General features: G+C 48.0%; 2 protein-coding genes across 5 annotated transcripts in view; both read right to left on the bottom strand.

Annotated features, from left to right (window-relative positions):
* The window catches only part of LOC104062684 (cytochrome b5 reductase 4), a 41,325-nt gene extending 34,823 nt beyond the window's left edge, over positions 1-6,502 (bottom strand). For 3 of the 4 annotated variants that reach the window (XM_054062385.1, XM_054062384.1, XM_054062383.1), the window contains exons 1-3: positions 5,689-5,988; positions 3,514-3,667; positions 611-711 (exon numbers count right to left, since the gene is read on the bottom strand). In XM_054062385.1, coding sequence (XP_053918360.1) covers positions 611-711; positions 3,514-3,667; positions 5,689-5,766 — 333 coding nt within the window. In that variant the 5' untranslated portion in view covers positions 5,767-5,988. Of the gene's footprint in view, positions 1-610; positions 712-3,513; positions 3,668-5,688; positions 5,989-6,241 lie in introns of those variants that run through there. The other variant, XM_054062387.1, reaches the window with a different exon arrangement.
* An 885-nt stretch (positions 6,503-7,387) lies between these two features.
* Positions 7,388-11,806, bottom strand: RIPPLY2 (ripply transcriptional repressor 2). The gene is made up of 3 exons (XM_009564835.2): positions 11,026-11,806; positions 10,876-10,940; positions 7,388-8,074 (listed from the first exon to the last, which is right to left on the bottom strand). The coding sequence occupies exons 1-3, from the start codon at positions 11,389-11,391 to the stop codon at positions 7,909-7,911; spliced, it is 597 nt and encodes a 198-aa protein (XP_009563130.2). The 5' UTR covers positions 11,392-11,806; the 3' UTR covers positions 7,388-7,908.
* Between the last annotated feature and the right edge of the window lie 903 nt (positions 11,807-12,709).

The following is a 12,709-nucleotide window of genomic DNA, read 5'->3' as shown; positions in this document are numbered from 1 at the left end:
GGTTTGCAAGCGATTCCTTACAGAAAGCTCACGCATTCTGCAGACCCTTTATTTTCCAAGTCTTTTCAAACCATCTAAAGAAATGGTAGACAAAGAAGTGACCAACTGTCATCTTGTGATTTGTTCACAATCAGTTAACAGCAGCACCAGCATTTTTTCTCAGTACTTTGTTCACTGATAATGCAGCAGTCAAGTTAACTGCCAAAAGAATATTACAACTATTTTTCAAAAAGTGGAAGTTCCAAGAAAAAAACACCTCTCAAATGACAGCAAGTACTTGTAGTAATTTCTTAAGAAGGTGGTATCTCAAATTGTTGCCAGCTTTATTGCTATTTCTATTAAAAAAGGTAATTTAATAAAATGGTCAAATTGAATCATCATTCCAACAACAAAAAGTGACATTTTCATTATTGTCCTTTTGCACAAAGTTTAAATGACAAGCATCTCTGAGCACACATAAATACCATTCTGAGAAGTAACCCATTGCCATTCCTTGGACCTGAAAATGTTCAAATCACCCTTTCAACTGGAATGCCCTAAGAATAACCAGCAGACATTTTTCAAAATACCTTTCAGTGAGCAAGCGTTATTCTCTGCCAGCTGTTCTCACCTGATCAAAGAGATCTGTACCATCAGTTCCTGCTGCTTTCATTAGCTCATCCTCACCACCGGGATGATATTCCATGTATGGTGTGACATTATACACAAATCCTGCAGAAAATGAAATAAAGAAACATGAGCAGCATTTTTACAATCACTAAAACCACCCCTACCTCCGAAACCAGTGGAAAGGTTAGTGCACACTAAACACTGTAATGGCAAACAGTACACATGGTCGGAACAAACAGTATGACTTTCCAAAACCAGAAACAATTATATAGAGCACAAGACAAGGGGCCAATCCTACAATGCCATACCACTTGCCCCGGTGAAGGTCTGAAGAAACTTGCAGGGTTAAGATCGTAACAAAATAAACCCTTAAGTTGAACATGTTGTATCCTAACTTATTACAAAATAACCAGAAGCTGATTTACACAGAGACAGAAAATTAAGCCAGTTCCCACACAGAATTGTTTTCATTCTCCCTTCCAATTAAGTTACTCCTAAAATGCTGTCATAGTTGTTTCCCTACCACCCATAACCTATGGAAAAAAATGCCTACTGGAACGTACACAGAAAAACTGCTACCATCAGCAAGAAAACTTCCATTCTTTCTAGTAAGCCAGACAAAAAACCTAAACATAGCCTATGCTCATTAACAGCTTACAACTCTGGTGTCAAATTTGTCCCAGTTAAAGGGCTCAGCATTCTTTCTACATGAGTACTATTCTTAGTACTTCCAGGGAGATAAAATGATGCTTCTTTATAGGTCCAAAATGATGAAGTCTAATTATTGTTGCTATGCAACCAGAGTAATTAGAGCCTGTAGAATGCAGTACGAACAGATTTAACTACAGACACATTGCTGCTAACAGGACTATTACAGGCATACCTAGCAGAATATTTAAAGATGTATAACAATAACAAAACAGGAAGCTACCAGAAGTGGAACTGTGCCAGCGCTTTCATAAGAAGCTTTTAACGCATTAAGAAGCATACATTAATTACTTCAGAAGGAGTGTTAGGCATTCAGCACTGGACAGGAAGGAGACATACTTGGGACAATCCCAGTTAGTAAGAAGAACTACCCCGGACAAAAAAAGGAAGGATTTTTGCATATTTTACTGCCCTGATCTCCTCATGGACATATTCACTATGCCATCTTGTGTGCAGCACCGATTACTGCATGCAACACAATGTAAATATCAGCCTAACCTCCAATTTCCCAACAAACTTGCAGAAGCAAAAGAAATCTCATTTATATACTCTTCACACTTTTTTTTTTTAACCCCCATGACACCCCACTTCTTATGTAAATTTTTGGCCTGTACAACAGCTTTTTTTGATGATCATCATACTGCATTCTTGAACAAAGTCAGCTCCTGATCTTCTCCTCCACATTCCTCCCATCAATTTCTGGTCTTCTTACAGAGATATAGTCTAGCCATCAATGCAGAGATCTCATTTAGCTTTTCCACACTGGTGGTGTTTTACTACCTGTCCACGTATCAGCTCTACAGACCTATCAGGATTCTCAATTATGCTGTTTTTTTCATTAGTAGTTCCAAAACAAAGAAAAGGCAGACATGGAAAAAATTAAAGAGACAGAAGGAGCATGACGGAGTTCTTGTAAAAAACAATCTTAGAGATGCAGTCTAGAATGAAAAAGAAATTAAAAACAAAACACAAGCACTTTCAAGCAGTGACTCTGTCTGCAGTAATAAATCTGTCCCCTTTTGAGAGAGAGAAAAAAAAGAACAGTCGTCCACAGTAAATAAGCTTTCTTTAACTCTCCTCCCACTATAGGTTTGCTAACAGATGCAAGAGCAGCCACAGAGCATTAATAATTCTATTATTTTGTTCAAAAGCCAGTATGGAACGACATTTTACCCCTTTCACTCTCATCCCTTTAACACTCAATAAAAACCCAGCTGCCTTCATAGAGAAATTCATAACTTTTTTTTTGCTGGAGCCAGAGATGACATTATGTCAAATACCAATGCTGTTCCTTACCAGATCACAGTTACCACTAAACGCACCATTCTTGTAGAGAAGCATCACATTAGTTACTCTAATCTTCTTAATCTCTCTTCATACAAGTGCTGCCATCTCACAACAAATTTAAGGCAATATTAATGTGTTTTAGACTCTAAATGATTAAACTGGAGAGCAAATATTTTAATCCTTTCTGTAAGACAACTAGGAACTTCATTTTTAGCACTGAAAATATATTTTTTAGCCACTGCTATTGCTCAAAACCACCTTCCACACATTGTTGATTTACAACTTCCAAATTTTGAGCAAAATTTTCATTAAAATAATAACATCAATAGTATAGCTTAGTTACCACAGGTATCTGTTATGCTAGACAGAGATTACAATTGCTTTGTGTGGTAACTGTTATTTGCCTTATAAAGTTTTATGAAGTAATATGTGGGCTTGTACACTTATTTCCCAAAGACCGTTCTACAGGTTTAAGTAACGTTTTTAATATTTATATGTCTTTGGGTGCTTAAAGACAATCACTAAACGCAGTCAACTGCTAAGGATAAACTCTCCAAGACTGAGTGGTCTATGTACATGTCAACATTTTCAATGCCTTATTTGAGCTGAGCCCTTGTTATCGGAAGTACCACCTACAATCTTGTGTTTCATTATTTTCATATGCACAAAATATGCCTGCTTGGAAGACTTAAGAAAATCTTGAAAGCAAAGAACATCTCAGTGACACAAAATCTCTAACTTAAACAAAGTTGTGTACAATTAGGTCAATATTACACCTGGCCTAAACATAGAAGGGGCATAGCTTGTTTGGGGCTGTGGCTTTTGTTTTTGTTGTCTGGGTTTTGTTTCTTCAAGTACAGAAGAGATAAGCTAGCCAAGAAATGTATAAGAAATATCACAGCACCCAACCTCTTATACATATCCAGCAGTCCTCCTTTTTGTTGTGCTTAGCAAGCTCATCTTCAGTCACTTCAATTAACTTTCCTTTTAAACCAGTCAAGTCCTTCCCACTTTTAGTTAGTCGAATCCAATCCATAAGACTCCTTCCTGGTTTTAGAGGTACCTGAAAAATAACAAATGCACAAACATCATTAAAAACAAAGAAAGAGCCATTCAATATACTTTTCTAAGCTCCCTAGGAGGACTTGGACAAAACATAAAATAACACAACCCATATTCTTCACTGGTATTTGGGAGCCCTACTCAGCAGTAAGGGTGCTTAAGGAAGCATCCTATCTAGTAATCCAGACATGGGAATTCTCAAGCATCAATAAACATTTAGACAACTCTTCCCAAAGCAAACTGCACACACCAAGCCCTCCTGTGATGGTCAAAAAAATAATTTATCAGCATCACTTAAGACAGAGCCTAGAAGCCTAGAAGCAACAAAGAAGATTTGAAAATCACAGCCAGAGAGGATACTTTCACAGCATTTATAAAGACTTTCTGCACGCCCTAGAGCAACTGAAAGTTTCACCTAGAGAAAGCTGGGACTGAAGTTTTCTATAACAGAATCACAGAACTGTTAAAGTTGGAAAAGATATCTAAAATGAAGTCCAACCATCAAGACAATACCAACATATCTAGCAAACCATGTCCCAAAGCACCACATCTACCTACTTTTTGAACACCTCCTGGGATGGTGACTCCACCCCTTCCCTGGACAGCCTGTGCAATGCTTCACCACTCTTTCAGTAAAGAAATCTTTCCTAACATCCAATCCAAAGGCCAGGTTGGATGGAGGCTTGGGCAACCTGATTTAGTGGGACATGTTCCTGCCCATCACACAGGGGTCGCAACTAGCTGATCTTTAAGGTCCCTTCCAACCCAAACTATTCTATGATTCTATGAATAGTTTGGGTTGAAAAGGACCTTAAAGATCAGCTAGTTCCAACCGCCCTGACATGGGCAGGGACATCCCACTAGATCAGGCTGCCCAGGGCCCCATCCAACCTGGCTCTGAACACTTCCAGGGATGGGGCAGCCACAACTTCCCTGGGCAACCTGTGCCACTGTCTCACCACTCTCATGGTAAAGAAATTCTTTCCAATGTCCAGTCTAAATCTGCTCCTCTCCAGTCTATACCCATTCCCCCTGGTCCTATCCCCACAAGCCTTTATGAATAGCCCCTCTCCAGCTTTCCTGTAGGCCCCCTTCAGGTACTGGAAGGTCATTATAATGTCTCCTCTGAGCCTTCTCCAGGCTGAACAGGCCCAACTCTTTCAGCCTGTCCTTCTAGAGAAGATGCTCCAGCCCTCCAATCTTCTTTGTAGCCCTCCTCTGGACCTGTTCCAACAGCTCCATACCCCTCTCACATCGAGTATTCCAGAACTGGACACAGTATTCCAGACGAGGTCTCACAAGAGAGGAATAGAGGGCTACAATCCCTTCCCTTGCCCTGCTGGCCACATTTCTTTTGATGCAGCCCAGGACACGGTTGGCCTTCTGGGCTGCGAGCGCACGTTGCCGGCTCATGTTGAACTTCTCATTGACCAGCACCCCCAAGTCCTTCTCTGCAGGGCTGCTCTCAAGCAATTCATCCCCCATTGTGTACTGAAAACAGGGATTGCCCCGACCCAGGTGCAGGACCTTACACTTGGCCTTGTTAACCCTCATGAGAATGATGATATTCTATAATTCTATGATTCTAAACCTCCCCTGGAGAACTTGAGGCCATCTCACCAGGGATATACACGCCACGGTCTGCCCTGAAAGACAGAGCAAGATCCCCGGGGTCTCCAGCACTTCCTTTTTAACAGCACAACAGCAGGGCACAGGGTTGAAGAACCACACTGTTGCACAACTGCAGCAAAACCACAGAGCACACAGACCCACAGACCTCGACGACACTTCAGTCTGACTCCCAAGCGAGTTCTGCAGGCACCAGGCGCTCCCCAAACCGCTCCAGAGAGGAACCCCCGGCACGGGAAGCGCCAGCCGTGCGCACCGGAGGAACCCGGGACAGCCGGGCAGGAGCAGCAGGAAGCTGCCGCCTCCGCCTTCCCGAAGGAGCGGTGCCGAGCGTTCCCGAGGCGCTGTCACAGCGCTGCCACCTCCCCTCGGCGGCCCCCGAGCCGCCCCTACCTTGCTGCGGCCGCCGGCAGCCGCTCGCTGCTGGGAGCCGGGCGCGGGGAAGGGCTGCGGCGGCGGCACGTTCAGCATCCTGCGGGATCGGGACCCCGCGGCGGGCGGGATCGGCGCTCCGGGTGTAGGGCGCGATCAGAGCTCGGGTTCAGGGCACCGCGGTGCAAGGCGCTCCGGTGCAGGGCGGGATCACACCTTGGGCGCAGGGCACCTCGGCCCAAAGCAGGCTCAGCGCCCCGGTGCAGGGCGCCCCGGCCCCGGTTTCCCCGGTGCAGGGCGGGCCGCGCGGCTCGGCGCAGGGCGCAGGCGCGGCAGCGGGCGGAGCGCGGCCCCAGCCGGGTCAGGGCGCAGGAGCGGCCGCGTGGGGCCCGGGGGGGTATCGGGGGGGGGAAGCGCCCGTCCCCGCGGCCCGCGGCACGGTCTCGCGGGACGGTGGCGGCTCCCTCAGCCCCAGGGCAGCCGCGGCGGGTGGCGAGGAGGGAGGGCTGCCGCTCGCGTTCGCCTTTTTGTCTCGTATTCGCCTTTTTGTCCTACGTTCGCCTTTTTGTCTCACCGTGGGAGCCGCTCTCCCGCTGCGCTGAGGATGCTTTCACGCCCGGTTCTCCCGGTGCTGTGTCGGAGCCCGGAGGGTGTCCCAGCGGCACCAGTCGGTGCTGCCCGTGGTCTGAAGGCAGAAGGGCGAGGAGGGGCCGCTCCTTCCTGCCGAGCTGCGCCAGGGCCCCCTGGGAGCGGATTCCAGGGATGCAGTTCCCACGCTGTTCCACGCAGCCGGCAGCAGCGGCCAGCCCAGCGCTCGGGCACGGAGAGGCTGGGGGATGCACACGAGCTGCACCTGGCAGTGGCACTGGCATCTCAATTGAAATTCTTGATCTTACAGCGTCATGGAATGGTTTGGGTTGGAAGGGACCTTAAAGATCATTCAGTTCCAACCCCCCCTGCCATGGGCAGGGACACCTCCCACTTCAGACTGGTTCAAGCCTCATCCAACCTTGCCTTCAACACCTCCAAAGATAGGCCATCCACAACTTCTTTGGGCATCCCGCACAATTGACTTCCCAAAATCTAATCTAAGTCTCCCCTCTTTCATCATAAAATGACCCCCGGTCCTATCGCAGTACCTGAAAGGAGCTACAGGAGAGCTGGAGAAGGGCTATTGATAAAGGCTTGTAGTGATAGGATGAGGGGCAATGGGTATAAACTGGAGAGAGGCAGATTTAGACTGGACATAAGGAGGAATTTCTTCACCATGAGGGTGGTGAGGCACGGGCACAGGTTGCCCAGGGAAGCTGTGGCTGCCCCATCCCTGGAGGGATCAGGTTGGATGGGGCCTTGGCCAGCCTGATCTGGTGGGATGTCCCTGCCCATGGCAGGGGGGTTGAAACTAGATGATCTTTAAGGTCCCTGCCAACCCTAACTATCCTATGATTCTATGGTTCTAGCGTTCCTGTAGCCCCCCCTTAAGTGCTGGAAGGCTGCTATAGGTCTGCTTGGATCCTTCTCTTCTCTAGGCTGAATAATCCTTTTAGGGGCCTGCATGGTGATGGGTACTAGACTTGATGAGCGAAAACAAACTCATAGTTGAAACAACTCAGAGCAGGCCTTTCTCGTTTCTTTACAAACAAAACTGATAGTCTCGTACTGCATTTATGTGTAACAATACAGCTCACATACATGAGACAGTGTGAGTGACTGAAGGCAAACCCTTTCCTTAAGAGCAAAAACTAAATTGAATCATCGTAATTAGAGTGGGATTTGGACCCTCGTGTCCATCTGGAAAATAGCTTCTCTTTTCTATGTCTGAAACGCTGTTGTAACAGCAGGCGCAACATTAGAATACTTAATCTAATATGGTCCTTTAATACGTTTCCACATGGAGCCTCCTAAATCACAGTGGAAAAACATTCCTTGTATCCTCAGACTTTGAGGAAATCACATAACCATTGAGCCTTTCAAAGCAAGGCATCCATTCTCTGCTCCTACGAGTGATGTCCGAGTTTTGGTCTACAAAATATAGGACCTTAGATAAAAAATACACCTTCCCTGCCCAAAACAGAACAGGAGCAGAACAAAGGGAAAAGGCTCAGGTAGATAAAATTACAAAACATTTCAATTTTATTAAGAATAACTTACATACAAATAAATTATCTTTAAAAATACTATAATACATTTTTATATTAAGTTTCAATTAAATCTTTGAAGTCACATTGGCCTTTCCTGCAATCAGCAATCTGATTCTGTTCTTGAGTCTTGTTCCAGTTCATCTTCATCATCTTCACTATCTGAATCTTCATAAAAGGAAATTGTAGCTTGAACTGGAAAGTTTTTCAGAAGTGCTTCAGCTTCCTGATATAAGTAATCGTAGCACCTTGATTTGGGCCAAAATAGTCTGAAACAAGTACACAGTAGGTTTGCTTATTGTTATTTATTGCATTGTCTGCTGGGAGGCTGTCAGACAAGAAACAGCAGTGAAATTCTGTTAAGACAAGCATCCTACAGAATTTATCCTCACATGCTTAATTAAATGCTTTCTATATTTAAATAGAAAAATACTCTCTGGATACTGTATTTTCACCCGTAGAGATAAAAATGCACTTAAAATTGCTAGTTTTGTAGTAAAACTTCTCTAAAGCCCAAGATCCACTGCACCTGAAACTTGCCACTCCAGTACCTCATTAACAGTATAACCTGGGGATCTGATTCAAACAGTACTGCCTTCAATGGAACTGTTGCTATGGAATATAATGGATGTGAAACAGGATCCCTTATGTATCTGGATTAAATCAGTCATTTTTGTTACTGAAGGTCCCCCACCTCAGTCATTTTTACAATGCTCTCAGACAAATCTTCAAATCAAAGGAATGTTAAAGGCCTAAGGGAATCAGCCCCAGATGTTCACCTGAAACTCCTTTCTTTTCAAGAAGAACCATCCAACAAACTCCTTACAGAAGATGCCCCCTGGGTAAAGTAGTCTGTGTGGTATCCAGAAATTAGCAAAAATTGCTGGTTATATTTTGATTTTGCAGGGACTGTTGGAGAGTGAATTAATATACTCCACAGTTCCTTTTCAGTTAGCATCCTCTTTTGCTTACAGCTTGGAAGTAGCTCGAAAAAATAGACAATAGAAGTCCCAAGAGCTACGAGACTAGCACATGCAATATAATTAAATGCAGATTACAGATTGCTTATGATAGAAATATATTAAGAAACAGAACTAGAGGTTTTCTAGCAATTACAAAAAGTGCTTTCTAGGCTACTGTTTAACAGGACCCAACTGCCTTTGCAGCACAGAGCAACTGACACTTGCTTTGTAACATCTCTGTATTCCCTGTGCTCCCTGCAGCATTCACTTACACCGAAGTAGAGGAGCAGTCACAGTGAAGTCAGAGTCTGTACAATTGTTTAGATAAGTCTGGTGCATCATTATTTGAAAAATCAGAGCCTGGATTTGAGATAAAGCTGTATCTTATCTGGAAGAACTATCTGTGCATTCACCTTAAACACCTTGCAACACCTACTAGTACTTCTGAATACAGACTCTCCTACACATTCAACTGTATGTATTTTATTTCCTCTTCAGAACTGACACTACAGATGCTGTCGTGGCCTTCATCATTAAAGCAGGAGTTACACAAGTATTTTTCTCAGCCAATGCTGGCTTAGTCAGTCCATAACCTCATCTCCTGCCACTCTTTCCCATACCTGCATTGCCTTCCTTGCACCAGAAAGACACCGGAGGTTTGCACGGGCAGACAGCCTAGGAGCTACCTCTGCCCTCTTGTTTAATCTTGGGCACAGGAATGAGTAGCCAGGTGCTTCAGCCAGCCCTGCCACCACAAATAAAGAAACCCACAACCACTGTGTAACATGTCTATAGTCCCACACTGCAGAAGCACATCAACAGTTCATCTTAAAGATCTGGTAAATCCAAAGTGCTGGCAAGCATTTGCCGAAGGACCTGTGGTTTCAAAAGTGCTTAGACGACTAAATCACACCGAAGGCCCTATAATATTCACATAAATTATACAGGCGGGATCAAATGGGGTGGGGAAGCCCAGTGCTTGGCCAGCCTGGCACTGCACTGCCAAGCGGGGGCCCTTCTGGTGACTGTGCCACGGGCCGCGTGCGAAGCAGGATGGCTGCCCGGAGATGTGCCCCATGGGAACCAGGAGCATCTTCCCCCCTATGGGAACTGGAATCATTCCCTCCTGCCCCCGCTGGAACCGGGAGCATCCATCCATCCATCTATCCCTCCCTCCCTCCTGTGGGCACCGGAAGCATCCATCCCATGGGAACTGGAAGCATCCATCCATCCATCCATCCATCCCGCGGGAACGGGGAGCATCCATCCATCCATCCATCCATCCATCCTTCAGGAACACCCCTCCCTCCCTCCCATGGGAACTGGGAGCATCCATCCCACAGGAACATCCATCCATCCCGTGGGAACTGGGAGCATCCATCCATCCTTCAGGAACATCCCTCCCTCCCTCCCATGGGAACTGGGAGCATCCATCCCACAGGAACATCCATCCATCCCGCGGGAACATTCATCCATCCATCCATCCTTCAGGAACATCCCTCCCTCCCTTCCTCAATCCCTCCTCCCCCCCCTCCCGCGGGAACCAGGAGCATCCATCCATCCCTCCTGCAGGAACCAGGAGCATCCACCCCGTGGGAACTGGGAGCATCCGAGCATCCATCCATCCATCCATTCATCCATCCATCCCACAGGAAAGGGAAGCATCCATCCATTTCTCCTGCAGGAACCGGGAGCATCCATCCCATGGGAACACCCATCCATCCATCCATCCTGCGGGAACTGGGAGCATCCATCCATCCATCCTGCGGGAACTGGGAGCATCCATCCATCCATCCATCCATCCATCCATCCCACGAGAACCAGGAGCATCCATCCCGTGGGAACATCCATCCATCCATCCATCCATCCCGTGAGAACCAGGAGCATCCATCCCATGGGAACTGAGAGCATCCATCCATCCATCCATCCATCCATCCATCCATCCATCCCACGGGAACAGCCCTCTCTCCCTCACGCTGGAACTGGGAGCATGGGAACACCCCTCACCGCAGGAACCGGGAGCATCCATCCATCCATCCATCCATCCATCCATCCATCCATCCATCCCCCGCCGTGGGACCCGGGAGCATCCCGGGACAGCCACTTACCTGACGGGGTGCGTGTACTGCTCCAGCTTTCGGGAGGCTCCCGCCAGCGCGCAGGGGCTGCGAGGCTGGGGAGGAGAGAGCAGAGATGAGCCCACGGGCGCCGCTCCCGGAGCGCCCACCCCGAGCAGCCCCCGCACCCGCCCCACTCACCGCGTTGCGGCTGGGGCCGCTCCGCCTGCCCTCCTCGCCCACCCAGGGCCTCCAGAAGGGCAGAGCCGTGAGAGCATCCCCGCACCGGGAGGAGGCGGAGAGGGTCGAGCATCCCTGCGGGGGCAGCGCCGTGAGAGCATCCCCGCACCGGGAGGAGGAGGAGAGGGTCGAACATCTCTGCGGGGGCAGCGCCGTGAGAGCATCCCCGCACCGGGAGGAGGCGGAGAGGGTCGAGCATCCCTGCGGGGGCAGCGCCGCCGAGGGCGGGCGGAGGCAGCCGCACCCCATCCCTCCTCCCTCCATCCTCGCCGCTCGCCGGGTCCTGCCCGCCCCGGAGGGTTTTATAGTCCACCTCCCCCGGCTCATTTGCCAGAGCCACCAACAAAAAGGCTCCGCGCGAAGGCGCCGCGGTGTCAACACGGGGCGCGGGCGCGTGCGAGCCCCAAATGGCCCCAAATGGGGGAGGGGGATTTGGCGAGTCGGTGTTAATCGCACTCGAGCAGACACATGGCTGATGCCGGGGGGGTGGGAGCCCCGGTGGGAGCGGAGCGGGGCCGGGGACGTGCTCGGGACGCTCTCTTTTGTTGTTAAAAACGTGTTTGTGTATGCCCCGCAAGCCCTTGCCTCCCTCCTCCTCCCTCCAAACTACGCTTCCCGAGCTCCCACGCAGGATGCCGGGCACAGACAAAGGAATTTTGCCCCAAGGGTAGTGGAGAAAATGACGCTCCTTAGAGGGGTCCTTATTGCTAGCGCATCACCCCCCCAGTATGCTCGTAGCACGCTCCCTGAGATAACATCGCTTCCTTCCTTAGCAGAGTGGCTTTTTTATTTTTTAACAGGGTATTTTTACCGAGGAAACGTACCTTCCTTGATTCTTTTCGATGTGGTCTTGATACTTCATCCCGCTGCCAGCATCACACGCTGTTGCTACATGTGCAAGGTTATACGCCAAACTCGTGCTGTTTCCACGTTCCGCAGTACCAAAGGAGCTTATATTTATTTCTGGTTTTCTTTCTTTTTTTTTTTTTTTCTCCTCCTTTTCTTTCTGACTTTGCTGTCACTGATGTATGTGAGGGGGAGCAAAACCGCAGAGTGACCACATATAAAGACCTATGAAACAGTATCACCCCTGGAGAGGCTAGGAGGGCTGGTGGGATGGAGCTGCCCTAGATGCTGAAGGAAGGCTTCCAACCAGGTTATTTATTGGCCTGCTAAAGACATCATAGAATCATAGAATAGTTTGGGTTGGAAGCGACCTTAAAGATCATCCAGTTCCAACCCTCCTGCCATGGGCAGGGACATCCCACTAGATCAGCCTTCCCAAGGCCCCATCCAACCTGGCCTTGAACACCTCCAGGGATGGGGCAGCCACAGCTTCCCTTGTCAACCTGTACCAGTGCCTCACCACTCTCATGGTGAAGAAATTCCTCCTTATATCAAGCCTAATTATGCCCCTCTGCAGTTTATACCCATTCCCCCATGTCCTGTCACCACAAGCCTTTATGAATAGCCCCTCTCCCAGCTTTCCTGTAGGCCCCCTTCAGGTACTGGAAGGCCACTATGAGATCTCCTCTGAGCCTTCTCTTCTCCAGGCTGAATAAGCCTGAAGGCACCACAAAGACTGAGGCACTGTACCCTTTGGAATAATACTTTTGGCTTTTTGAGCAAAGCCATAAGGAGTATG

Source organism: Cuculus canorus, chromosome 3 (assembly GCF_017976375.1).
Source record: "Cuculus canorus isolate bCucCan1 chromosome 3, bCucCan1.pri, whole genome shotgun sequence".
Lineage (NCBI taxonomy): Eukaryota > Metazoa > Chordata > Aves > Cuculiformes > Cuculidae > Cuculus > Cuculus canorus.
This window is presented reverse-complemented; position numbering and strand designations above follow the sequence as displayed.

What these genes read in the sequence shown, in the direction of transcription:
- RIPPLY2 (XM_009564835.2), bottom strand. Translation starts at nt 11,391, where the DNA reads ATGAGCCGGGGGAGGTGGACTATAAAACCCTCCGGGGCGGGCAGGACC. An exon ending in GCGGCCCCAGCCGCAACGCG is followed by an intron (nt 10,941 to 11,025) that starts GTGAGTGGGGCG and finishes TCTCCTCCCCAG; the next exon opens with CCTCGCAGCCCCTGCGCGCT. An exon ending in CAGTACACGCACCCCGTCAG is followed by an intron (nt 8,075 to 10,875) that starts GTAAGTGGCTGT and finishes TACTTGTTTCAG; the next exon opens with ACTATTTTGGCCCAAATCAA.